This window comes from Dipteris shenzhenensis, chromosome 26, assembly GCF_047967505.1.
Source record: "Dipteris shenzhenensis isolate YYH24624 ecotype China chromosome 26, Dip_SZ_1.0, whole genome shotgun sequence".
NCBI lineage: Eukaryota > Viridiplantae > Streptophyta > Polypodiopsida > Gleicheniales > Dipteridaceae > Dipteris > Dipteris shenzhenensis.
The window spans coordinates 49,308,993-49,336,866 of record NC_141621.1 but is presented as its reverse complement, the minus strand read 5'-3'; the positions used below and the strand labels follow the sequence as shown (position 1 = coordinate 49,336,866).

The 27,874-nt window shown below is 45.1% G+C and overlaps 1 protein-coding gene across 1 annotated transcript; it reads left to right on the top strand.

Moving 5' to 3' along the window:
* Positions 1 to 27,874, top strand: LOC147885215 (signal recognition particle 19 kDa protein, putative / SRP19). The gene is made up of 3 exons (XM_087397689.1): positions 1 to 277; positions 11,864 to 11,963; positions 27,288 to 27,874. The coding sequence occupies exons 1-3, from the start codon at positions 92 to 94 to the stop codon at positions 27,428 to 27,430; spliced, it is 429 nt and encodes a 142-aa protein (XP_087253815.1). The 5' UTR covers positions 1 to 91; the 3' UTR covers positions 27,431 to 27,874.

Genomic DNA, 27,874 nt, shown 5'->3' with positions numbered 1-27,874 from the left:
ACGAGCCAGTGCTAAACTTACCAGCTCCATCTGCTCCTTTAATTAGTGTAAATTGACTGCTGTTTGAAGATCGACGAAGCTCCCTTTTACGATGGATACCGCTCGGTCCGCACCACTGGACATTTCAAGATGGGTGGTGATCTACCCCATTTATATCAATTCAAAAAAAACCATAGCCCAAGGTCGCCGCATAAGTGCGACAAAAGCTTGCGAGGATCCCAATTGCGTTGAAATCGGAGACTGCTGCGGCCATCTTAAGCTCCCCTGCGCCATAGAGGTGCCTTCTTGGTCCCGTGTCGAAAGAGATTCTTTTGTAGTGACGTTGTCGTTATAAATTGTTCCGTTGTCAATGAATCGTAGTTCCCTGAAACTGCCTTAAGTTAAAACTATTTTTTAACGTTTGAGATCTTACGTAAATTTCAAGTCAAAATATGTTAAGCGTAACTCTTACCTGTGGATGCGGCCAGTTCTGCAAGTGTACTAGGTTAGAAAGCTGGAAAACAAGCGGTAATACACATTCAATCTCTCTCAATTTCCTGTGAAGGACCTAGAACCAAACCATGGGGCTGTGGTGCCTTTTCTTGCAAGCACTCTAAAAATACCTCAAATTTTTACTCTAGTCAAGGTGAAGGCCGATCAAGTCGATTGCTATAAATGAAATGTCCTTGATGTGCTTCCCCTAGCACAAGCTCTTGTGTATGTGAAAGCTCCCATTCCGCCGTCTCTTCCGCCTTTCAGGGATCCAAAGGAAACCCGTTGTTATACAATGTCCAAATAATGGATTTCCTGATAAAGAAGTCTGACTTTTGACTTTTTAACTATCCTTAAACATGGAGTCTTTCTTATGCGTATGAGTCTTTCTATGCTACTTTCAACTAAGGGATCCATGAGTTCTTTGGTCTCCCCTTATTAGCCTCGGACTTCAGCTCCAGAAAACAAACTCGTGTATTAACAATATATTGGGTTTTGTCTCTCTTCTAGGATCCCTTGGCCTATCAAAACCATTATGCTGCATTGTTGCCCTATTCATACAGATTTTAATTGGGTTGGTATCTGTTCCTAGACCAAGGATGTCACATGCTCTTCTAGTTTACATATATACCTTTATAAGAATAGAATATATCCAATCTTACAAACTTTGAAATAAGAACTTTGTTAACAAAATAAGTAAACGGAAAATAAACACAAACAAGAGGTAAGAGATAAAGAAAGAGACAAAGAGGGCCTTCAAAGTATGCTTAAAAGTAGGAAAAAACTACTTGACGAGGAAAAACGTGCTTATGTTCTCATCAAATACCCTAGCATGAGTTCCAATTTTAAACCTTTAAGTAAATCCAATGCTTAGTAATTTATAGAACCCAAAAAACCAAAGAGAGAGAGAGAGAGAGAGAGAGAGAGAGAGAGAGAGAGTTTATTAAAGTCTTCAAAAGGATGAAGGGTCTACGAGATCGAAGAAAACCAAAGGGTCTACGAGATCGAAGAAAACCAAATACAATAAGGGGTCATCCACGCCCAAGGACGATGTCTAAAATGAGAACAACAAATAGAGAAATATACTGCAATGTCTCTATGGAAGCGTACAGATAACCTAGCATAGCCTTTCTACATGAGAGCCAAAGGGGGATCCGTGTCAGTGGGACAATTGATCAACTGTCCATCAAAGTATTGAAACCTCTCAATGCTGTTTGGCAATCAACTCCACCGATGTGCCGAGAATAGAGGATAGGATCTCAATAGACACAGTGGCTCTAGCGATGGCTAGTGTTTTCAAGCAAAGAAGTTGGTGATAGGACGGTGTAGATGCTCACTTGTGAGCCCGCTGTCTACTCCTCGTTGTTTGGTGAATGCTAGCGTCACTCTAGTTCTCTGTTTCTCTAAGTCAAAGACTAAGGGAAATATATTTGTGGTCCTCATGTACATCTATAAATGTAAGAAAATGTATACAACTACTAAAGGATCTTGTCGACATTATGTCCACATAACCTATGTTGCTTGAAACGTTTCCATGCACAGGAAACTGAAACGTTTTTGAAACACCATTTGAATTAATATGAAACAGCAGGGGTAGGCTGAATAAAGTATATTTCTGCTCACATACAGAAGCTAGCAATTTAACAAAAAAGCACCATATAAGCTAGATGTGCGCGCAAGGTGAGCAATTGGATTCTTGGAGGGCATGGAGCAGATGATCCTTGAAGATGCGATTCGTATATTGCATTGACGAATTACCCATGTCTTGTGTTACTTTTGAAGCCTTTGCATTGACGAATTACCCATGTCTTGTGTTACTCTGAAGCCTTTGCTATGCACCCACTATGACAATGTAAGAGCTTGCCATCATCTCTTGTCAATACCCGCCCTTGTTGGCTTTTCTTCTGGCACACTTTTAGATTAGGCATTTCCAAAACGTTTCCAAGTTTCGGAAATGCCCCAAGTTTGGAAACGTTAGGAAGTGGGTTTTCCTAACTTTTTTGGACGTTCCTGCAACTAAGCACATAACTTAGATTGAACTATTCCAAAGTGTGGTGCTTTGTTTTTGGCTTTGTGAAAGGGATCTCGACGTCGCTTATCCTCAAGGCAAGTTGTGGAAATAAAAGAATGTGGATGAAGCTTAGGAAGTCCGATACCATATTCTCCGCTGCATCTCCACCAACGTGAGTGGTATGTGGCCAAAATGCTTGTGCCACAATGTGCTTGCTTCTCCTTGATCATGAGCAAATAATGCATTAATCCTGAAACGTAGGAGTGAGAGAGAAAGAGAGAGCACACCGACACACACAGTAGTCATGTGAGTGTGGGGATAATGAAGTATGTGTGTACCTCCCCAAGCACACAGTCAACCTTTTATATCAATGGATAAGGTTACAACACTAAGTACACCGTACTTAGTGTACTAACTGTACTTAAGTGTACTAACTGTACTGGGGTGGCCATAATGCCTTTACCCCAACAACCTCCCACTTAAAGGCAATATGCCCTCAAGTAAAAATAAATGAGAAAAATACAGCATATACGCAATGGAGTACATGGCCAAATGAGGCTCAACCTATACCCATCAACTGTCGGCAGTGTGCAAACTGCTCTGCGGGCAAGCCTTTTGTCAACAAATCTGCTGGATTGTCATCCGTGTGAATCTTGACAAGCTGAATCAGCTTATCATCTATCACCTCTCTGATGAAGTGATACTTCACATCAATGTGCTTCGTCTTTGCATGAAAGAAAGGATTGTGTGCCAATTGAATAGCACTCTGACTGTCACAATGCAACAATGGAATATCACCTGTAATGCCCAAGTCTCCCACTAGCTGAGATAACCATAAGGCCTCCTTGCATGCCTCTGTGGCTGCAATATATTCAGCTTCCGTGGTAGACAAGGCTATGCACTGCTGCATCCTTGATACCCATGACACTGCACCTCCAGTGAATGTATAAACATAACCGGTAGTACACTTCCGGTTATCTGGATGACCAGCATAATCTGAATCCACATAACCATGCACCTTTGCATCCTGCTTGCCAAAGCATATGCACAACTCCTGTGTGCCCTTCAGGTATCTCATGATACCTTTCACTGCATTCCAATGCTTCTTGCCTGGATTTGCCATATACCTGCTAACCACTTCCACTGCAAACGCAATATCAGGTCTGGTAGCAACCATGGCATACATGAGACTGCCACAAGCTGAAGCATACGGAATCTTGGCCATTTCAGCCCTGTCAGCATCTGACTGTGGGCTATCCATTGCACTGAGTTTCACATATGGAGGCAATGGAGAACTAAGGGTCTTCCCCCCCTCCATATGAAACCTTTGCAATACTTTGCCAATATACTCGGTCTGAGACAAATACAACAAACGCTGTCCCCTGTCTCTCCGTATCCGCATGCCCAGTATGTGATTTGCATTACCAAGGTCCTTCATATCAAAGGCCTCATGCAATCTCTTCTTAAGGTCATCAAGCTCCTTACGAGCCTTACCAGCAAAAAGCATGTCATCCACATATAAAATGAGAATGATTAAGCTGCCATTTGCAGCCCTTTTGGTATATAAGCAGTGGTCGACATCACTTCTCCTGAAACCTTGGGACTTCATGAAGGTATCAAATTTCTTATACCATTCCCTTGGTGCCTGTTTCAGCCCATAAAGGCTCTTCTTAAGCTTGCATACAAGTGATTCCTTGCCCTTGACTGCAAATCCCTCTGGCTGCTGCATGTAGATCTCCTCATGAAGATCACCGTGAAGAAAAGCTGTCTTCACATCCATTTGGCATAATTCCAAATCCTCACATGCAACCAAAGCAAGTACAGTCCTGAGTGTGGTCATCTTAACCACTGGAGAAAAGATCTCATCAAAGTCGACACTATACTCCTGCTTAAAGCCCTTGGCAACCAACCTGGCTTTATACCTTGGCTTAGCTCCAAGTGTGACTTTCAATCTATACACCCACTTGCATGGCAGTACTTTCATGCCCTTAGGCAACTGCACCAATTCCCAAGTACCATTTTTATGGAGACTGTCCATTTCGGACTTCATGGCTAGTTCCCATAGCCTTTTATCATGCATTTGCATGGCTTCCTTGTAACAGGAAGGTTCTCCACAGCAGACGTAAGCATAATAAAATCTGCCCCTGGAACAAATCTGTCTGGCTGCCTCGCTTCGGACCCATTGGTCTTGCTGTCCAGCCTGCTGCTCACCTAAAACAGGTGGCTGTTCCAGTAGATCAGGCTGCAGAATTATGCCTGGGAGATCTTCCAAAGGTGGTATATCCTGTAGGACATCTTCTGCCACTGCGGGCTGTCCATTTGGACCTGCTGCAGCATCATGCATTGGCTGATTTACGCTGCTGTTGTGGCTGATTTGCAGCTTGCCTGAATTGTACAGGATGTCCCGAGTCATCAATGTCAACCTCTGAAGCATCAGAAGGCTTATCTACTGCCTTAAACATACATGACTCATCAAATAAGACATCATTGCTGCGTATAAGCTTCTTATTCACAGGATCCCATAGGCGATAACCCATCTCACCACTGTCACCATATCCAAGAAAAATGCATTTCAGAGACTTATGATCAAGCTTGCTGCGATCTTCTCTGCGTATGTGCACGTACGCAGTGCAACCAAAGACCCTCAAGTGCTTATAGGAAGGAGGTTTTCCTGTCCAAAGCTCCTCTGGCACTCTGCCATCCAGTCTCTTATTTGGTGACCTATTGATGAGGTGTACTGCTGTTTTTACAGCCTCAGCCCAAAATCCATAAGGTAAAGCAGCATGTGACATCATAGAGCGGACCTTTTCCTGTATGGTTCTGTTCATACGCTCTGCAGTGCCATTCTGCGGCGGTGGACTGTAAGGAGCAGGGAGTTCCCTTTTAATACCTCTAGCATCACAAAATGCATTGAATGCATTAGATATATACTCCCCACCATTATCTGACCGCAAAGCCTTCAGTGTTCTGCCTGTTTGGTTCTCAACCAAAGCAAGCCATTTCTGGAACACTGGAAAGACATCATTCTTCAATCGAAGAGGATACACCCATACCTTCCGTGTGGAATCATCTATAAACGTGACAAAGTACCGTGCACCTCCAAGTGAAAGACTAGGCATCTCACACACATCTGTATGCACAACCTCAAGTTGAGCATCTTTATGTCCTAATTTCCTCTTATGAGGACACTGTAATTGTCTACCATATATGCAGTGCTCACAGAACTTTAAATCAGAAAATTTCAGAGATGGTAAGTAGCCAAGGCGAGCCAATTGCTCCATTCCACTTATGCTCATATGTCCCAACCGGCTATGCCACATAGAAATATTCGGCAGCTCGGTGGCATGAATATCAATATGATTACATACTTTAGCATGAAGGGTATACATCGTGTCAACCTTAGGACCTCTGGCAACAACCAGGGCACCTTTGGTGACCTTCCAGAAACCATGACCAAAGCTGGTCACAAAACCTTCGTCATCCAACATGCCAGTAGAAATCAAAATTTTCTTGACTTTTGGTACATGCCTGACATTGTGAAGCATAAGCTGAGTACCATCAGCAAATACAAGCTTGACATCTCCAACACCGATAATACTGCATGCATGATTATCCCCTAGAAACACGACTCCATTACTGCCTCCTGCATACCTGACAAACAACTCTCTGTAAGGTGTAACATGGAATGAGGTACCTGAGTCAATGATCCAAGAGTGCATGTCTGCAAAACCGCCTGCATGGAGAGCATGAGCATCCAAAGTAGAGAGAAATAGAACCTCTCCCTCACTGTCATAACCGTGTGTAGAATGAAGCTCTTCAATCTTCACACTGCTCTTGCCCTTGCTTACTGGTACAATTGCCTTTGCATCTGACGCATCAGTGTCCTTGGCCTTGTCTCTCTTATCATTTTTCAGTTTAAAGCACTGCTTTTTGGTATGTCCCTTTTTGCCACAGTAGTAGCACTCAACATCTTTGTTGGAGCGTCGGGACTTGCTCCTGCCTTTTCCCCTTTCCTGGGATTTGCCTCTTTGCTGACTTCTCCCCCTTGCATTCAAGGCATTGTTAGGCTTTACTGCATCTTGAGCTTTCAGCTTCTGCTCTTCTTGCAAAATCAGCCCTGTGATATCTGCAAAACTTATGAAAGTGTTTGCATTTGTCACAGCTGTGGTGAACGTATCCCAACTCTTAGGAAGAGAGATCAAGAGTGCCATACCCTTGGTTTCCTCATCCACCACATACTTCTGATTCGCAAGCTGAGTAACAATTGAATTAAACTCATTGAGATGTGCATCCATGGAGGTCCCTTCCTTCATCTTCAGATTGAAGAACTTGCGCAACCAATATATCTTTGTGGCTGCACTTTGCTGCTCATATGTGTCCTGTAGCTTTTTCCACACACCCCAGGCTGTTTTTTCACCGTCCACATTCCAAACAACACTCTCATGGAGTGACAATTCAATTATGGACTTTGCCGACAGATCGGCCAGTGCCCAAGCATCATCAGATGTGCCAGTGGGCTTCACACCTTTCTGTACAATAGGAGCATGAAACTGCTTGAGGATTAGCACATTCAGGACCATCTTTTTCCACATCGGGTAGTTAGCAGCACCCTGCAACTTCTTAATATTAAGAAGAGAGGACTCCGAGGATGAAGCCATTACAATCAGCAGGAAATATAACCCACACTTGGGTGCCTGACTCCCTACAAACCAAGTGCACACAGGCACTTGAACTGTGCTCAAAAAATTTAATTCCTGCAGCGGAACAACAGGAACTGCACCTGCAACTGTTTCTCCCACTTAAACAGAGAATTATAACTGTTTACTGCTTGCTGCAGTTTCCGAACAGCAACTCTGTTTGCAGCATTAAATGCACTGTTGTACAATCAGCAGTACTCTGATATTAAAACAGCATCTGCCCTGCAATTACAGTGAAAAACAGCAGTGTATTTTGCACTCTGTACTTCTGTATAGTGATTGTAATCAGCCCCACAGTTGACACAGAACAGTACCTGACTGTACCAGAAAGTACAGAATCAGTAAATGACTGTTTGACTGTTCAAACCTGTCAACTTCAAGCTTCAAGATACCACTAAAACTGTATAACACAGTTTAGAGTAGGATTTAGGCAAAAGCCCCTTGACTGGAGGAAAATTCTCAGAATTTGAGTGCATTTACCGCTTCACTGACCACTGTAAGGCATTTAATTGCTTCCCCCAGCACTAATATGCATCCAATTGCAAAACCCCCAATTTGACTGGCACATTCAGTGCTCAAGTCTACAATGTAGTGCTCAATGCATCTTCCACTGTCCCGTAGGTCAACAAATGCATACGAATCCTGCAAGAATCAACTCCAAACAGGAGGATAAACACAATAAACGCAATGCGTGCGTATACGAGCCAATACTTGGCACTGGCTACAAAAGCCCCGTGATTTTGCAATCCAATGTTGAGGATTTCCTCACACAGTAGGCATAGACTGTATATCCGCTCACTGTACTTGCATTTGACCAGTAATGCTCACAATGAGCTCGAAGACTGCACTTGTACCTGTAACGCTGCCGGAGCAGTTGGCGAGCTCCTGGCGGGAGCTCGTAGTGGGCGATGCTGGCCACGTTTGTTGGCGCCGCCGCTGCTGGCGTCGCCTGTGGGCGACGCTGGTGGCGCTGCCGGCTTCGCTGCCTGCTGCCGGCCCTGCTGAAGCAACAGCTCGCTGCTGCTGGCGGCGAAATGCAGCAGCTTAGGCTGCTGCTGCTACTGCTTCAAGGCGCTGATGCTGGCGAGCTCCACAACACAATGCTACTGCTGCTGGACGAATGGGAGGGAGATGTGCAAGCTCAAGCTCTGATACCAGTTGAGACGTGGGAGTGAGAGAGAAAGAGAGAGCACACCGACACACACAGTAGTCACGAGAGTGTGGGGATAATGAAGTATGTGTGTACCTCCCCAAGCACACAGTCAACCTTTTATATCAATGGATAAGGTTACAACACTAAGTACACCGTACTTAGTGTACTTAGCAATAAAAGTACTAACTGTACTTAAGTGTACTAACTGTACTGGGGTGGCCATAATGCCTTTACCCCAACAAATCCTAGTCTATATTCTCGATCCCTCGTAACTGCTCTCCTTTGGTGTTACCGTGATAGAATCATACTTTTTTGCGTTGTTTGCTTCCTTCTTCCGGGAATCTTTGGCATAATGCTTGAGCTTTTGACAATATAAGCACTTCACCTGCTTCTTATCCTTCTTTCGGCTGCTCTTCGAAGTGGATTGTCATCTGGGCTTCCCACCCTTGGGCTTGTTCTTTGAGGACTTACCCATGCCTTGGGCCTTGAGGCCAATTTGTTAGAAACTCACTGTGCTTATAGAGAAACGATAGAGAAACCATAGGGTTTGTAGTGGAGCGATCAGAAAATAGACAATACTCAGATACAACTGAAGAACGGAACTCAGAAAACATAGTGCCTGTCGGTAATATGAAAAACTGAATACAAGAACCTCAAGCCATCGTGTCTGAAGGACCGTGGCTGAGGTGAATCTGTAGAGAGACAGTAGAACAGATAGCCGCAGAGGGAGCGTCACGCAGTCCTCCGTGTAGCTCAATGATGACGAGGACGATGGGAGCTGGAGCTGCCCTTGGAGATGGCTGAAACCAGCATGCTCTGAGGAAGGAACCTTCAGGCTATCTGGAATAGCAATAGGATGAATAAAAGGAACTGATCTAGGGCAGAAGGAGCTGTTATGTAGCAGAGGAGCAGAAGGGGGCAGATCTGGAGTAGGATGGGACAGATCTGGAGTAGAAGGATCTGATCTGGAGAAGAGGAGCAGAAGGGGACAGATCTGGAGTAGGATGGGACAGATCTGGAGTAGAAGGATCTGATCTGGAGAAGAGGAGCAGAAGGGGACAGATCTGGAGTAGGATGGGACAGATCTGGAGCAGAAGGAGCTGAGCTGAAGTAGGGGAGCAGATTTGAGCAGAAGAGCAGAAGTTGGGAGCAGATCTTGGAGTAGAGGATGAAGCAACCAGGAGGCATGAAGGAGAGGCAGGAGAGGGAGACAGCAGAGGAGAGGTAGATGGAGCAGGCGGGCCTGCAGCAAAAGATGGAGGAGATGAGGATCAGCTGCAGGTCCTGTCCTGTCCTGTCCTGTCCAGGAAGAGTCAAACAGAAGAGTGAGGGCAAAGGCCTCTTATAGGCCAGACCTAGCTGGTCGGCCAGCTGGTCGGTGGGCCTGCCAGCTGGTCGGCCAGCTGGTCGGTTGGGCCTGCCAGTTGGTCGGTGGGCCTGCCAGCTGGTCGGCCAACTGGTCGGCCAGATCTGGTCGGCCAGACCAGCTGGACTTGCAGGCCATTTGTTTGGCTGAGAGAGCTGGCCTTTTGGCTGGCCTGTAAGCCATTTGATTGCCCCGTAAAGTGGGAATTGCTTAGTTGCTTAATACCCCCTCTCAATTGCCAATTTTGAGGGGCAAATATTGTGTGCTTGGAGCTTCGTGTAGGGATGTCGATGGTGGTGCTGGCTATTCCTGTGAAATACACAATAGAAGATCACAAGAGGAGTGCCCTTGCAAGGGAATTGTTCACTTCCTCAAGTGTCGTAGTTACACGTATGATACCAGATAGAAATAAGAACACTGTGAAGCTTGAGAGAATAAGCCACCCCCTCTCACCGCCGAAAAAGTGGAGGAAAGTGCAAAGGGAAGGAACAAATTTGTCGTAGCAGTACTGATAATCCAAAGAGATCGGAGCTGAACAGTGAGCCAGTGTGTGTCCGATCTTGGACCTCGGGAGAGAGGAGTCTATTCCCGCCTCCATGCAGGTAGAATATTCGAAACAACAGTCATCTAGACACATGTGAACAGAAAGGGTCCCTCCTAGGGAGAACTTGTAGATCCTGGAAGTCGATGCCAATGGAGGTAGAGGTGAAGTGTCATGACCCCCTCTTTCGAAGGAATGGGGAGTGTCAAGCCAGAAACCTAGAAAAGGAGGGAGGGATAGTAGTAGAAGATGGAGGTAAGAAAGGAAGGGAGGGATGGCAGTAGAAGATGGAGTTCTGAAAGGGAGGGAGGGATGGGAGTAGAAGATGGAGGTCTCTCCCTTAGTGCGCAGCGGAATGAAGAGGAAACTGATATGTTCATAGGAGTGATGCTCCCTGTACCTATGGCCTCCATGAAGAAGCAGGATCTTTAGATCACCTGAGATCTGGGGTCTTTAGATCACCATGGCTCTGATCTCCATGGCTCTCATCACCATGGCTCTGATACCATATAGAGAAACGATAGAGAAACCATAGGGTTTGTAGTGGAGCGATCAGAAAATAGACAATACTCAGATACAACTGAAGAACGGAACTCAGAAAACATAGTGCCTGTCGGTAATATGAAAAACTGAATACAAGAACCTCAAGCCATCGTGTCTGAAGGACCGTGGCTGAGGTGAATCTGTAGAGAGACAGTAGAACAGATAGCCGCAGAGGGAGCGTCACGCAGTCCTCCGTGTAGCTCAATGATGACGAGGACGATGGGAGCTGGAGCTGCCCTTGGAGATGGCTGAAACCAGCATGCTCTGAGGAAGGAACCTTCAGGCTATCTGGAATAGCAATAGGATGAAGAAAAGGAACTGATCTAGGGCAGAAGGAGCTGTTATGTAGCAGAGGAGCAGAAGGGGACAGATCTGGAGTAGGATGGGACAAACAAAAGGGACAAAAGCCCTAATTGGTGATCTTCACCATCCTGGAAAAAAAGAACGTAGGGATGATCTCCATCAACCAAATTAGAGAAGAAAGCAGCCAGAGCTTCTGGAAAATCAATGAAAAAGGCAGGCAGGACTGACAGAAATATATGTTGAAGAATGGACTGTGACGGAAGTCTGTTTTAGGCATCTACAAGCTGTTTTTCCTGCAGAAAACAACATCTAAGTCACTAGAAGCCTTACTTAAGCTGTTCCATCCATTTTGCATGGTCGTAAGGCACCTGAAGCCTCGCTCAAGATTGGATTTATTCTAGTCTAATGAAGGTAGGATCAGCGGGCCCCATATTGTCATTAGTACAACACTCACCCACTTCCTATTTCTGCCTGGATGTGTGCTTTCCTGCCTTGGACAGCTTCGAATAGCTTCCATTTATGCTGGCTTTTGGTTTTCTGCATTCTATACTGTAACATGAAATCTCCAGTTGCTGCTTCTTTTGAGAAATGTCATGGACATGATTTTTAAGGCTGGTCTATTTCTAATGGTGAAATTCCTTTTTTTGTGTGCCATATTTTCTACTGTTTTTGTATGATTATTTTGAGTCTCATTTTATGCTTGGATGACTTTTAACTTAGTGTGTTCCTTTGATCTGTGCTGGCCTAAATCTAACTGTGGGTTATCATTGACTATTAGCTTGACAAGGCTTATCCAAGGGATTCGTTACAAAGAGGACGAGTAAGAGTACAATTAAAAAGAGAAGATGGAAGCTTGATGAATCCAGCTATTCCTTCTCGTAAGTGCGATTCCTTTGACATCATTTGGAAAGAAATTATTGGAGCTCATGTATGGACATAGGAATCATGACGAATTCTTACGTTTCCTTTTTAGTTTTAATGTGCATGTTTAATACACTGGTTAAAAAATGAAGAATGTTGTGAAAAGCTTATGATCTGGAAGAATGCTGTTTAACACTGTTAACATCAGAGTTGGGAGATTGTAGAAGTGCAGTGTAGGAACGTTTTAGTCCTGTTGTAGAAGATAAATATTTAAGATTCCTCTTGTTTGGATGACTCCAACAAACTTTCAGGTCGTTAAACTTGTAAATGCTAGGTCCTTACAAAGATATATCTGGAATTGGACAATACATTCTGGTCATAGCTAATCAAAGAATGGTCTGCCTTGTTCCTGAATAGTGCCCCAAGTTGCATTTCTTATTGAAGATAAATATTTAGTGAAATGTTCGTTTTTTTTTCAGCCTGGATAATTATTGTAGAAAAGAGGACGGGGTAGATTTAGAGAAGGGGGACAGAAGAGCAGGAAGGGGGGGGGGAAGAGAGAGAGAGAGAGAGAGAGAGAGGGGGGGGGGGGGGGAGAGGCAGGGAAGGTTGAGGGCGAGATAGATTGAGGTAGGGAGCAGAGGGAGGTAGGAAGCAGGAGGAAGTGTAGATTATAGTGGGGAGCGTCAACAGCATAATGTGTGGTACAATGGGAATGAGGTGGCCCTTCTAAGCCCACACAACCCCTAGCTCAGTTAATCCTAACATGACTAACTTTGGCCTAGTTATGGCCTTCATTACAACCATCCAAAACAAAATTGTCCGCAAAATTGCAAGTGTTGGTTAGACATAAATGCTTGCCCACTGCTGGCAAAAGAGCCATGCATGCCAGCTGGGTCAAAATGAAAAGCAAGATAGTTATTTGTCCCAAATGTTGTTGGAGGTTACTTTGCACATCCCTTTGTGCCTTGCTGTTCTCTTTTGTTCACATTCAAAGCATTGATTGCTTTTCCACAAATCCATTGCATATTTCGCTATGCTGTCTTGGAAGAAACTGAAAATCATCTTCATTATAGCTGGTGTATTTGGGCTCAAACAACAGTTGTTTTGCTTCCTCAACATTCCAGAGATCTTGAGTCCTCGCGTGTAAGACATTGGACTCTTGGTTGTTTGGCTGTGATTTTTCTCTTCGCATGACACCAAGAGTAGGGCTTCCATGATGAATGTAGGCCATCTTCTCCCGGTCGTATTAATGCCCTTTGGGCCCTGGTATGTGCCATGTAGCTTTAGTTATTGGCACTTAGGTCACCTAGTACTTTTAGTGTCTTATGACACCTAGTACTAGTGGTACCACTAGGACACTAGGTCCTAGGGTTCTCTTTTATAGTACTTTGTACTTTCATTTTCATTATTTTAGTTGATGTGACGGCTTCCACTTCTTGCTCCACTCTTGTGCATCCTTTTGCTTCTGTGAGCCTATTGTGGTATTTGCCCCCTTTTTGGCTTTTTTGCCCTCATTACATTTGGGGCTTTTGCCAGATTTGCTGATTTTTGTAGTGGTCATTGCCTGACACAGTCACATTTGGGTCAAATTTGCATTTGCCCTTTAATTTGGGTTGGAAATTTGCAGGACATTCACTTGCAGACATTTGCTGTCATTTTTGGAGAGCTAGCTCTTTGCAGTGATAGCCTTGAGGCTTTTGTGTTTTCAAGTCTTTTCTTTTCAGGGTATCCCATTTGCAATGGCTGGCAACAATCATGATTTGTTTGGCATTCTTCGTGAAGATGATAAGTTGGATGGCACCAACTACCCGATGTGGTCTTATCTCATGAAACATATTCTTGTTGCAAGGAATTTTTGGAACATTGTTTCTGGAGTTGATCTGAGGCCAGCCAATGCTATAGTGGCTGCTCCTACTGCTGGTCCCCTTGCAGAGGGTACTCCTCCTGATGCTTTATCCTCTAGCACCCCTGTTGCTGCTCATCCAACTCAGGAACAAACAAGATGGGATGCAAGAGATGCAAATGCATATTCTTGTATTGCTTTATCATGCAAGAGAATCATTATTCCACACGTCCGGTCATGCAGGACAGCAAAGGATGCTTGGGACTAATTGGCTTCTCTTTATCAGATTCGCAATGAGGCACGTGTTGCATATTTAAGAAGGCAATTGCAGGAAGTCAGCATGGATGAAGGTGACTCTATGGATGCATACTTGACAAAGGTCAAGGACCTCATGGAACAACTTGCTGATATTGATGAGGTGGTGCCAAATTCTCAGCTTGTCAGTACCACATTGAATGGGTTGCTAGATACATATCAAGGGTTTGCTACAACTCTTCGACTAGTGGCCATGGGTAATCAAGAACACTACTCCTTTGATTAGTTAGTCACTTTGCTTTTGCAGGAAGAGCAAAGTCGTGCTAATAGGCAAGCTACTATTCCTGATCATGCATTTGCTTCACAACAGAGAGGAAAAGGCAAGGCTTCCAAGCCTATGGGCAAGCCTAAATATGCACCTAACGGTGGAAATTCCTCCGATGCATCTCAAAATACAAAAGAAAGCAGGATTGACAGTCAATGCCTCACATGCAATTGAATCCCACGAGCCAGCAGATGCTTCACATGCACATGCTCTCCAGGATGATTGGGCATGGGCTGTCCATTGCTCCTTTGATCCCTCCAAAGTCGATGCATTCTTTACTGCTAATGATGCTTAGTCTTGGTATTTTGATAGTGGTGCTTCCAAGCACGTCACATCTTGCAGATAGTCGTTTCATTCCTTAGCTAATGCACCTCGAGGGGGGACTGTCACATGTGCTAATAATGCTTCCTATGCTGTAAAAGGAATTGGAGATGTGCAGTGCACATCCATTTCAAGCCATCCTGTCACTTTGACAAATGTTCTTTTTGTGCTTGGAATTGAAGTCAACTTGATTTCAATTTCAGCAATTGCCACTTCAGGTTTCAGAGTGATTTTTGATGGATATAGATGCCTAGTATATGATCTTCGTGATGACAATGCCATAGTTCTCACTGGCACTTTGTAAAACGGGCTTTATCACCTTGATCATCACTCAGCTGCACTTTCCATTGAAGCATTTGCTATTTTAGATTCACAGCTTGCTGAAACTCATCTTTGGCATGAGAGAATGGGTCATCTCAATTATAGAGCTCTTGCCAAGTTACATTCACAGGGCATGGCAAATGATGTATCTCAAACTCACATAGTTTCCAAACATGTGTGTGAGGGTTGTCTTTTGGGTAAGATGCATCGGTTTCTTTTTCAAAAGAATTGTCCAAAATTCTCACAAAGGAAATTGCAGCTAGTGCATAGTGATGTCTGTGGCCCAATGAGGACAAATGCCATTGGGGGGTACAAATATTTCATGACTCTAATTGATGACTTCACAAGATATTGCTGGGTATATGCTTTAAAAGCCAAATTTGAAGTGTTCTCATGCTTTCAGAGGTGGCTGAAAATGGTTGAGAATGAATTCGGATGCAAGCTTGTCACCCTCAACACAGACAGGGGGGGAGAATATATGTCAAAGGAGTTTGATGCATTTTTGTCTTCACGGGGCATTGCTCACTCATGCACTACTCCTTGCACTCCACAACATAATCTATTCTTGAAAGGAAGAACAGGTCCACTATGGAGATGGCTAGATGCATGCTTAAGGCCAAGTCCTTGCCCAATAAATTTTGGCTTGATGCAGTGATGTGTGCCAACTATGTGCTGAATAGATCACCTACAAGGGCATTGAGGACTGTTACACCTTATGAAGCATGGAAAGGCACGAAGCCTTCACTTTCACACGAGAGTTTTTGGGTCTCTTGCATATGTTCATGTACCATCTCAGCTAAGACATAAGCTTGATGATAAGGCAATCAAATGCATATTTATTGGTTATAGCCAGGAGAGCAGAGGGCATCGGTTGTCCCTTGGTTTTTAGAATAGCCCCACAGAGCCCACTCTTTATGTCCGTGGGAGTGGATCTGATTTTTTAGTGCTGATTTTATATGTGGATGACATGTTGATCACGGGCCCTGATACTCAGCATATTGCAGCTTTCAAGGCTGATTTGCAGCAAGCTTTTGAAATGTCAGACATGGGACAGCTGCACTATTAGCTCATGTTGAGGGGGGTATCATAATGTCACAGCCCAAGTATATTGGACAGCTCCTTGATCGTTTTCAGTTTGAGGATTGCAAGCCAATCTCTACTCCTGAGGACCCTGGCTTCAAATTTTCAGCTCATGATGGGAGCCCACCATGTGATATCACTCTTTACCAGCAGGCTGTTGGATGTCTCATCTACTTATGCCACACCAGACCTGACTTACAGTATGCAGTATCCCAGCTCAGTAGGTTCATGCACATGCCCAATTCACAGCATTGGCAGGCAATGAAGAGAGTCTTCAGGTATGCACTCAGGATTTAGCCCTCTTGTATGGTGATCAGGGTTCACTTACCATGCATGCTTACACGGATAGTGACTGGGCAGGTTGTTCCAACACTAGAGTGTCACATACCGGCAACTGTTTTTTGCTTGGCAGTTCATGTATCTCTTGGCTCAGCAAGAAGCAACCAACAGTTGCCACATCTAGCTGTGAGGTTGAGTACAGGGCAGCCTTCACCGCTAGAGTAGAGTGTGTCTGGCTTCGACAGTTACTTACAGATTTTGGTATTCGCCAGACATCCTCCACTATGGTCTACACTGATAGCCAGAGTGCTTTGGCCATTGCGCGTAATCTAGTGTTTTATGCGCGTACCAAGCACATTGAAGTTCACTATCATTATCTTCGAGAGCGGTTGTCAGCATGAGACATAGAGTTGTCCTACTTCCCATAGAGGACAACATAGCAAATATTTTTACAAAGGCACTTCCTCGTCCCAAGTTCGAAGTCTTTCGACAGGCTTTACACTTGGTTCCCTTTGTTACATGATTTGGCATACCTTGTACATTCATAGGTGGCTATATCCTTTTGGAAGAACATGTGCCACCATGATGAGAAAATGCTAGGTATTTGAGACGTTTCCAGAATACTTCAGCCCATACCATAGAGGGGGGTTTGTAGGCCATCTTCTCCCGGTCGTATTGATGCCCTCTGGGCCTTGGTATGTGCCATGTAGCTTTAGTTATTGGCACTTAGGTCACCTAGTACTTTTAGTGTCTTATGATACCTAGTACTAGTGGTACCACTAGGACACTAGGTCCTAGGGTTCTCTTTTATAGTACTTAATACTTTCATTTTCATTATTCTAGTTGATGTGATGGCTTCCACTTCTTGCTCCACTCTTGTGCATCCTTTTGCTTCCGTGAGCCTACAATGAAGTCCTCATCTTGAACCAACTGTGGGCATAGTGCATGCCATCATAAAACATCTTGCCATCATCATCCGTTGGATATCTCTTTCCAATGTTGAGAGCCATTCTTACGGTCTGCTTTGAACCTGTGGACTGCCAAATATACCTTTGAAGTCTCTGCTAGATACTCGCCCAACCCCATCCTTGCCAAAATCTAAGAAAGACAAATCAGCTCTCCTAACCTCAAGAGGTAGGAACCTTGTAAGCATGATGCATTTGTGACAAGGCATCACCCATGTCTCATTGGCCCCATGAAACAATTTGCTTACAGGGTGCATGACTTCTCACGATCAGTGATAGAGACCCGTGGAGAGAGCCAGAGTTCAGCAGGATGCCTGGCAGTCTCCGCTTCTCATTTGGCCAGAGGAGACATGATGGATTGCTTGAAAGGCTGGGTCGCTTCTACGTTGGGGAACTGGGCTCAGTCCCGTTGCAGAGAGGAGTTCGAGCGCCAGCCCCTCATTTGGCACCTGAAGATCAGGGATCAGGATGGACGTATGCTCGGGCAACGGACTCACATTGGATGGGCATAGTGGGACAGTGGCCCGGCTCCTCCATCTCTTGGCAGATGGAGCATATTACCCATGGAGGCAGAGGTGAGGCTTGGAGCCATAGCGCATATGCGAGGGACAGGGTAGCGGATGAGGGAGATTGACCTAGCCATCCCCGAGTCTTGGTGGGAGGGAAACTGCGTGTGGATGGACAACAGATGGTTGGGTCAGTTTTCTCATATTAGGGTCCTTAAGGATGATGATTCAGCGAGGCAGCACGCAGCCTGGCTTCTTCCGTGTGTAGGGCCTGGCCTACTCCTGGCACTCACTGAGAGAGACCCATAGATGGATGGAGTCTGGATGGCATTAATTGGCAGATGATCAGAGTGGTGGGCCGATTGGGGAAGGAGTGGCACATTAATCCTCCCAGCATCCCAAAGCAGGATGCCCCTAGATGGCGCCTATGGCTTTGGGAACTCCCAGCATCCCAGAGCAGGATGCCCCTAGATGGCGCCCCGAAGGTAGTCCCCTGCGGGAGGTCCAGTGGGATCTAGGAGAGTGGTTTTGGTCTTCCAAGATCGGCCTCGCTGAGCAGGTGAACGAGGTGTCCTTCTTTTCATATACCACCTGGATTGGCAGGAGGCTTCAAATGGACTCTTTGACTTGGACCCCTTCAAAGGAGAGTCATTGGGTGGTCTAGAGGGTGCACTAGGAGGTCCTTTCCAGATTTTGGACACGTCTATGGTCGAGTTTTCAGTCGAGAGAGATCTCCTACTTCTTTTGGCTGGCCGCCCACAGAGGGTTGCCCATAGGCCCATGGTTGGAGCAGATGCGGGTGGAGGGATAGTGTCATTGCCTCTGGAGCTGTTGCAACACAGTGAGGATTTGGATGGGAGCCCTTAGGATTATGAGCCGCATGCAGAACCTTCAGAGCCTGGGGGATGGTGGCTTGCTTGATTGAGGGAGGTCACGTGTTCTAGATTGATGAGGTCTCTCCAGCTTACCGGATACAGGGTTGGAGCATTTAAAGGATAGAGCTCCATGAGATGGTCCCTCCTGATAGCCCAAATCCATATTCTCCTCCGGAGGATAGCATGTGGGAGGTAGTAGCCAGTATCACGGCGTGGAACATTTGGGTTGCTCGCTGTAGTTTGGTGATGGGTGAGCATCCGGTTCCACCTTGGTCGATATCTGGTAGGATATTATCTACACCCTCCGCTCCACCTAGGAGCGTGGGACCTCGGGCTCTAGGGCGACTATAGCGAGGTGCACACGTTTTTGCAAGGCTTGGCCTGCAGGAGTTTTCTACGTATTCACTCCGCGAGGGATTATCTGGTTGTATAGTCCGCACCTGCTTATTAGCCTCTGTACTAGAGATCCCCTAGGCAGTGAGTTGGGTTTCTCTGGAATAGGCTGGTTTTTTCTTCTTTCAGCCTTTATCTGGTTTTTTCCATACGCAGCACCTTTGGGGCTGCTGTTTTGTATGAAATCTTTCAAGCATTAATAGAAGGTTCCTTTCTTCGCAAAAAGAAAAAGAAAAAGAAAAGGCTGAGAGCATTGCTGTTGTACTTTTCTCTAATATGCATGTATGCTCTATAGTGAAGGAGTTTGTGCTCTTCGTTTTCTATTTCCACCTGTTGGGCAGATTTGCACATTCTCGCCTTCCTTGAAATTCTTGGTCTGGTCTATCTACCTTTTCCACCTTAAAATCATAGGAGCTGGTTCTTATTTTTGCAGAATGTCTTTTGAACATTGAGTATCTTTGCTGACTTACACTTGCATTTTGTACCTTTCCATTGGATAGATCTAGAATTTCAATTTTGTTCTTGGGCGTTGTACAGCATTTTCTATATAACTTCCCCCTTCGTCCTTTGGGATATCCACAGGATGTAGCCTTCATCGCTCCATCCACTTGGGCCTGTCTCTGTGCCATCCTGTTTTTTTTGTTGCCTCCATGGATTTGTGCGGGAGCGTGCTTGCATCCATCTTCTCTACCTTGTGAAGGTATGTTATGTATTGACACCGAGCTGCTTATTCAAGGTGTGTCATTTTTGTCTCGGCTAGCATGAGAGGGTAGGGAATTTGCAGTTTGACCCCCGGCTCTCATATGAGAAACCTTTTGTGAGTTGTTTCTATCTTTTCCATTCTTCTATGGAGAGTACCAAAAAAGAACTTCTATTAATGCTTGGTAAAAAACCACCTTACAAATCAGCAAAGCCAAAGGTGCTGATCAAGGAAAAAGGGAAAAAAAAACCAGCAGCTGCCTAAAGGGCCCATTCTTTTTCCTGAGCTCCCAGCATATTGCCTAGAGAGACTCTGGAACAGGGGCTTACAGCAACCACAATGGTGGACTGTAACAGTAGTTACTTCCAGCTTAGTAGTTAGTTCTATTCTAGTAGGAAACTTGGGAGTTATCCCATAAGCATTTATTGTTGCTGGCCCACTTTCCCATAATATAAAAGGGGCCTCCGCTGTACTTCCAAGTACCTTTTGATCATAATACAAATTGGAGTCTACTCCGTTTGGTGATTGATCCAATCCCAAGAAGGATCCCCTAGCAATGGCTAGCCAGCCCATGGAGCTGCAAGTCCATGCCCTCTCATGTGAGAGTGTCTATAATCCTACCCCTCTATTTTTTCTGTTCTTTCTGCTAGTTTAAATGAAAGTTTATTAGCCTAGTAGTTGCCCTTGTTACATTTGGTATCAGAGCCCTTTTCATGGGAAATTGTGGGATGAATCATGTCCAAACTTGCCTGATGAACCAAATCTTGGGTCCTTTTCTCTTCAAGTTTGCACTTGTGTTCTTTGATGATATACTCATATACAGCAAGAGTAAGGAAGAGCATTTGCAGCATGTTGCTAAGGTTTTGGAGATTCTCAGCCTGCACCAGTAAGTGCTCTCTTTCATGGTGCAAAGGGTGGAGTACTTGGGTCACATCATCTCACTTGAGGGTATCTTAGTGGACCAGCAAAAGTGCAGGTGGTTAAGCAATGGCCAACACCCTCAAATCTCACTCAGTTAAGGGGTTTTCTTGGTCTGACTTCTTTCTACAGAAGATTTATTAGGCACTATGCCAAGAGAGCTGCAGTTTTAACAGATTTGCTCAAGAAGGGAGCCTTCTCATGGAGTCCATTTGCCCAAGCAGCTTTCAATGATCTCAAGGAAGCTCTTACTTCAGCACCTATCTTGACATGCCCAGATTTTTCAAAGCCTTTCTTTATTGAGGCTGATGCCAGTGGCAGGGGCATAGGGGCTGTTCTAAAACAGGGTTATGGAGTTGTTGCCTATGAGAGTAGGAAGCTGAGTGACAAGGAGTTTATTTTTCATACTCATGATAAAGAGATGCTTGCCATTGTTCATGCTATCAAGAAATGGCACCATTACCTATATGGCAGCCACTCCAAGGTCAAAACTGATCATAGATCTTTGAGGTATTTTTTATCACAAAGTACTCTTACCCCAATGCAAAGGAGATGGTTAGCATTTGTGCAAGGCTATGCCTTTGACATTGAGTATAAGAAGGGCAAAGATAATTTGGTAGCTGATGCTTTGTCTAGGCTTAGTCACTACTCTCTACAAGGATTGGATCCATGACATCCAAGAGGAATATATGGAACATCCGAATCTGCTAATATCTTCATGGCACTTCAGGACCCTCAATGTTTGGACTATCCACAATATGACTTAAGGAATGGATTGCTATGGTACTTGGATAGAGTTTATTCGGTCCCTCATTCCTCATTCAAAAATCAGATCCTGGCTGAGTAGAACACTCATCCTGCTGGCCTATTAAATCCCCTACCCATTCCCGGGGGTAAGTGGACACACATCAGCATGGATTTTATCACAGGACTGCCTACAACAGCAAAGGGATGGAATAGTATTCTGGTGGTGGATAGAATGACCAAGACAGCTGACTTTATTCCTACCAAGACCACTTATTCTTCTTCACAAGTGGCCAATCAGTTTGTGGAGTATATCTTCAAGTTGCATGGTCTTTCATTGGAGATTGTGAGTGATAGAGATGCAAAATTCATGAGTGGTTTTTGGAAATTATTCTTCTCTCAAATTGGAGCAAAGTTGACCCCTAGTACAGCACATCATCCCCAAACAAATCGCCAATCAGAGAGAGGAAATAAGAGGGTAGAGGAATACTTGAGACGCTTATGGTTTGATACACAAAAGTCTTCATGGTTGTGTTCAGCAGAATTTTGTTACAATTCCACCCAGCACTCCTCTATTGGCATGTCACCTTTTGAAGCATTATATGGGTGCCAAGTTCAGTTACCCTCCACCATCAAAGATCAGATTTTGTTAAATCAGCATGCAAAGGATGAAGTGGATAGAATGCAAGCCATCCTACGGCTGGCCAAGAATAACCTTCTCAAAGCACAAGTTAGCTCACAGGTTCTATGGCCCATTTCAAATCCTTAAAAAGGTGGGACACTTAGCCTATAAACTCAGCTTACCAGCCACAGCCAAGATTCATAATGTATTTCATGTTTCTCTACTCAAGAGGTATGTGGGCCCATCCATTCCAGTTGCAGCAGATTTGCCTCCCATGCATGCGTCAGGTCAAATTGATATATTCCAGAAAAGATCTTGGGCTATAGAGACAAGGTACTCAGAAATAAAGTCATGGTGGAGTATCTCATCAAATGGAAAGATCTGCCTGAGGAGGAGGCTACATGTCAGCTAGAGAACATTTTGCAAGAGCATCCGCATCCCATGGATTGAGTCTATGCCTACTTGCTCATACCATGCTGGAATATTCCTACCCTTCTTTCCATTTCCAGTTGTACTATTTGTCTTCATTTTGAGGGCAAAATTTCTGTAAGCAGGAGGGGATTGTAACAGTAGTTACTTCTAGCTTAGTAGTTAGCTCTATTCTAGTAGGAAACTACTACTTTCTTTTGTAAATGCTACTTTAAATCATGTAATGCCACGTGGCAGCTCTTGGGAGTTATCCCATAAGCATTTATTGTTGCTGGCCCACTTTCCCATAATATAAAAGGGGCTTCAGCTGTACTTCCAAGTACCTTTTGATCATAATACAAATCGGAGTCTACTCCCTTTGGTGATTGGTCCAATCCCAAGAAGGATCCCCTAGCAATGGCTAGCCAGCCCATGGAGCAGCAAGTCCATGCCCTCTCATGTGAGAGTGTCTCTAACCCTACCCCTTTATCTTTTCTGTTCTTTCTGCTAGTTTAAGTGACAGTTATTAGCCTAGTAGTTGCCCTTGTTACATGCGCTATACGACCAATGGATGCCTCTCTCCGTGAGAACATAGAAGGAGCCTGGAGGCCATGCCTTGCAGAAATGCGCATGCCTCTCGGCGGTCGTTGTGGATCCTGAGTCTCACGCTCCCAAAGAGCATGCAAAGTGTAGATGATGCCTTGCTAGATGGCAACTAGAGTGGTCGCCGGAGTGGTTTGCTGGCCTTCCATAACCCAACTGCCAACGAGCGACCCAGACATGCTAAGTAGTGATGCTAGACACTGTCTCCCACACACTCTCTCTACCAAAGGTATCGGGCGCGCTCTTCTGGGAGGAACGGCCTCATGTGTCTCAATCCTGGTCACTGTCTGTCCATGAATTTGAAAGGATGGCGAGGTGGGATTGATCAAGAACGCATGTGTCCCCGCGTGAGCCAAGCCACCATCCCCCACGTGAAGTCTCTCTCCATGCACTGCGTACTTGCCACTATCCTCAGAGCTGCTGACTAGACCCTCTGTGCTATTAGGCATCCCCAAAGGCAATGAGGAATCGTCTTCGTCATGCCCTTTGTGCAGCAGTGCATCTACCATCTGCCATCCACCCTCATCTGCTCCAACCAAGGGCCAATGGGTAAGCCCCTATGTGCTACCATCCAAAAGAAGTAGGAAATCTTTTGTGGGTGCAAGCTGGATTAGAGGCGTGACTAGAACCAGGGAATGATCTCCCTCTCCCTGGGGACCTCCTGCTCGACCCAGTGACGCTCCCTGGAGGGGGTCCAAAGCAGTTGCCTCCAACTGCAAGCGGCGATCTATACGTGTCGTATAAGAGAAGAAAGCCACCTCCTCCACCTTGTAAGAGTGCCCAACATGAGCGGGCCAGAACCCCTCCCTTGGATCCCGTTGAATGTCTGTGCCCATTTGATATGCATCCGCTGACCTAGAATGCGCCCCTCTGAGTCCCAAACCTCCGGGTGCCATAGCAATGGCTGTCTGTCAAACTCCTTTGTGCATGTGGGCTCGGCTGTGATAAGACCAAGATATAGTCGCTTTCAGACTTTGAACAAGCTTCTCATCAAGGGGAAGCCCTTCCCTATGAGAGGTGCAGGCAAGAATATCCATATGAAAGGCGATTGCCACAGACCACCAGTGCGGGGGGTGTTCTTGAGTAACCTGTGCTACATCAAGAGTTTCTAGGGCTCCGAGCTTGGAGTAAGGCCTCACACTATCAACTTGCCTAGGGGGCTTTGCTGTGCATCTCCGGGTCAATGATGCTGAGGCCCTTTTGGGCCAGTGGCAAGATCACTGTTTGCCAAGCCACTCGAGCACGGGTGTTCCGGGTGCTATCTAAACCTGCCCAAAGGAAATTGTGTACGAGATGCCTTAGCTGCCCATATAGCCTTTGTGAAGACACCAGGAAGAGGCTATATAACCAGGCTATGGCAAGGAGAACTTGGTTCACCACGAGGGCTCTGTCTGCTAAAGAGAGTTTCGCCAAGCTCCAACAGAGAAGCTTGCGCCGCACACTTCCAACACTGGGGCTATTTGCTGCTCCGTGGAGATGTCCATGCCTACCTTGCACTCAAGCTAGCGTACTGTTTGCCCTAACGGGATCCATTGGAAACCAAAGGCTGCCCCCCACTCTCAGATCCCTTGAATCTCTCCCGAAGCCATGTAGTACGTAGTAAGAGCCCTCCTAAGCACCTCTAGGCTCTCTGCAGAGCCCTCCACATAAAGTGCTATATCATCTGCAAACTCCAAGTCCAACAGCTCCTCCTCTTGTCGAAGTGGAAGTCTCATCCCTGTGAGGTCCCCATTTTGAGAGCATAAAAAGTAAGGCGAGGGCCTCTGCCACAAAAAGGAACAAGAAAGGTGCAAGGGTTCAGCCCTGCTGAACTGAACGGGAGAGAGGAAAGGCATCGCCTCCGTGGCCACCTATGAGTATCTGATTGGAACTGCCTGCATACAGGGCCAAACTCCTTTGATCCATCTGTCGGAAAAGCCCAGCCGCTGCATAGAATCCTCCAGGAAAGGCCTCTCCACCCTATCATACGCCTCCTCGAAATCCAAGAGTAGGATAGCGAGAGGCTGAGACTTCTCCTGGGCCCACTGAAGCGCCTCTTAGACAGTGAAGATGTTGTCCAAGATGCTGCATTCTTGGACGAACCCTGTCTAGAAGCGCCTCTTAGAAAGTGAAGATGTTGTCCAAGATGCTGCGTTCTTGGACGAACCTTGTCTGCGTGTCCTGAACGATGTCCACCAGATGAGGCCATAGACGCAGACTCAAGACCTTAGCTAGGATCTTGTACTGTGTCTAGCAGGATAATTGGCTTCCACTGGCGCAAGTCTGCTTTGTCGCCCCCTCTTGGGATTAGACAATTTCATCCCCTGCTCAGGGACTAAGGAAGAAGGCTGGTGTTGAAGATCTCCTGAAAGGCCCACCGGACGGGAGTGCATATGTGCTCCCAAAAGCACCATTCTATGGACAGTCCAATTGCCCAAGCTGGGCATCCAAAGAACGATTTTGAACAAGCATTTGATTACTGAACTTCGTCTTCCCCAGCTTCATAGATGTGCTTTCTTGCATTTGTTTTGCATTAAGTCATTGCTCTATTGCTCTAGGGATAGCCTCTCAGAAGCAGAGCTTGATGGTCATGCATTTATGAGCCTATGTTTTGCCCGATGGAGTGGGATCATAGTAAAAACATTTGAGAGCTTTCCATCAAGTTTCTCTTACGATTTGCCTTGGAGCTCAGTTTGTAGTTATTAATACTGGTTGGCCATGTCTGTAATTTTACTGTTCTGTCCCAAAATTTCCTTCAAATATGCACCTAGTTGCTTGGCTGTTTGACTCATAAGGACTCTTAGGCTGAGAGCATTGCTGCTGTACCTTTCTTTGTCCTTTTCTCTGACATGCATGTATGCTCTACAGTGAAGAAGTTTGTTCTCTTCGTTTTCTACTTCCCCCTGTTGGGCAGATTTTATAGATTTTCTCCTTCCTTGAAATTCTTGGCTGGTGTGTCTACTTTTTACACCTCTAAATCGTTGGAGCTGGTTCTTATTTTTGCAGAATATGTACCTTTTGAACATTGAGATATCTTCCCTGACGTTTTTTTGCATTTTCGTACCTGTATTGGATTGATCTCTTGCTTGTAGATTTTCAATTTTATTCTTGGGTGTTGCCATAATTTTTACAGCATTTTCTGCTTAATTTCCCCCTTCATCCTTTGGTATATCCACAGCATGTAGCCCCCATCGCTCCATCCACTTGAGCCCCTCTCTGTTCCATCCTGTATTTTCTGTTGCCTCCCTGGCTTTGTGCGGGAGCTTCCTTGCATCCCTCTTCTCTACCTTGTGAAGGCATGCTATGTACTGACACCGAGCTTCCTCTTCAAGGAAAATCATGTTTGTCTCTGCTAGCATGATAAGGTAGCGGATTTGCACTTTGACCCCCCTTCTCTCATATGAGAAACCCTTTATGAATTGTTTCTGTTCTTTTCCAATATTCTATGGAGAGTCCGAGTGCCCAGGCTGGCCATCCATAGACTGATTTGGAACAAGCATTGTGTAGATGAATTTCCTCATTTCCCAGCTTCATAGATGTGCTTTCTTGCATGTGTTTTGCATTAAGTCGCTGCTCTATTGTTCTAGGGATAGCCTATCAGCTCTGTGGTGATGCATTTATGAGCCTATGTTTTGCCTGATGGAGTGGGATCATAGTAAAACCATCTGAGAGCTGTCCATTATGCTTTGCCTTGGAGCTGAGTTTGTACTGCCAGAACTTATTTCAAGGCTTATGTTATTAGCACTAGCATCAACATAAATGCCTCGGCAGAAGAACTAAGAAAAATTATGGAACAGTGCATGGCCTATTTAAGCCATGCTCTTCCTGTTTGTTCATTTAATATTGGGGGCTATCTAAACCTCATTAGTAATTACCATACTTTCATTATACCCCCCAGTTATTGAAAAAACATTTGTTGAGCATTTAAAAAGTAATGAGGAGATATGTGGACTAATTGAACGCAAGAAAATCGGTTGACTTTAATGAGAGTCATAAAATGGAAGGTTTAAAACGTGAAGCAAGTACAATGATTCGGGCTGTTCATGCTTGGTTTTTCCTGGTGCTTGTAAGATTAAATTGAATTAAATAGTACAAATGAATCGATTGCATTGGCTCTTTTGACATGCCTTGTGTGATCTCTATGCCCGACAGTAAAAGTATATGCAAGAGAGCCTGAAATTGTCTCCTTAATTCTTTTTAGGGAAGGCATTGATGCTCAAGGTTGCAGAGTTGGTGCCAAAACACGTGGGACGAAACAGAAAGCCAGACCAGGGAGCTAGTGGAACAGGTTCTTCAAACGCAAGCACTGGGAAGTCTGGAAAGGGCGGAAAGAAGAAAAAGTGACTTGGTTTGCCTCTCACTTCTTGGGAGATCTATCTGGTCTTTCTATCCCATTCTATCGTTTAGTAGTTCCTGTTCCATTAAAGGTAGTGATCTATTTTCAGGTCTTGCTCATGGTCCGTGTATTTCAATCACAGCTTAGAAATCTCACGTCATGGAACTTCTCAAAATTCTGTAATGGATTGAACTGCATGTAGAATTGTGCTTTTAGAGGATGAGTTTGGGCATGTTCCTCGATTCATCTTATATGCATGTAGAAGTGTGTCCTCCATTTTCAAAGGGAGTGGAAATCAACAAGTTCACATCATTCAATCACGAAAAGTCCTTACTTGGGATTTGTCATTATTTTTTTACAGAGATGATAACTGTTATATTGCATTTCTTTTTCTTCCTATGTAAAACTATCACCATGGTTGGCAATTATAGACATTGAGACGGTCTTTCCTA

What these genes read in the sequence shown, in the direction of transcription:
- LOC147885215 (XM_087397689.1), top strand. Translation starts at nt 92, where the DNA reads ATGGATACCGCTCGGTCCGCACCACTGGACATTTCAAGATGGGTGGTG. An exon ending in AGCTCCCCTGCGCCATAGAG is followed by an intron (nt 278 to 11,863) that starts GTGCCTTCTTGG and finishes ATTGACTATTAG; the next exon opens with CTTGACAAGGCTTATCCAAG. An exon ending in GAATCCAGCTATTCCTTCTC is followed by an intron (nt 11,964 to 27,287) that starts GTAAGTGCGATT and finishes AATTCTTTTTAG; the next exon opens with GGAAGGCATTGATGCTCAAG.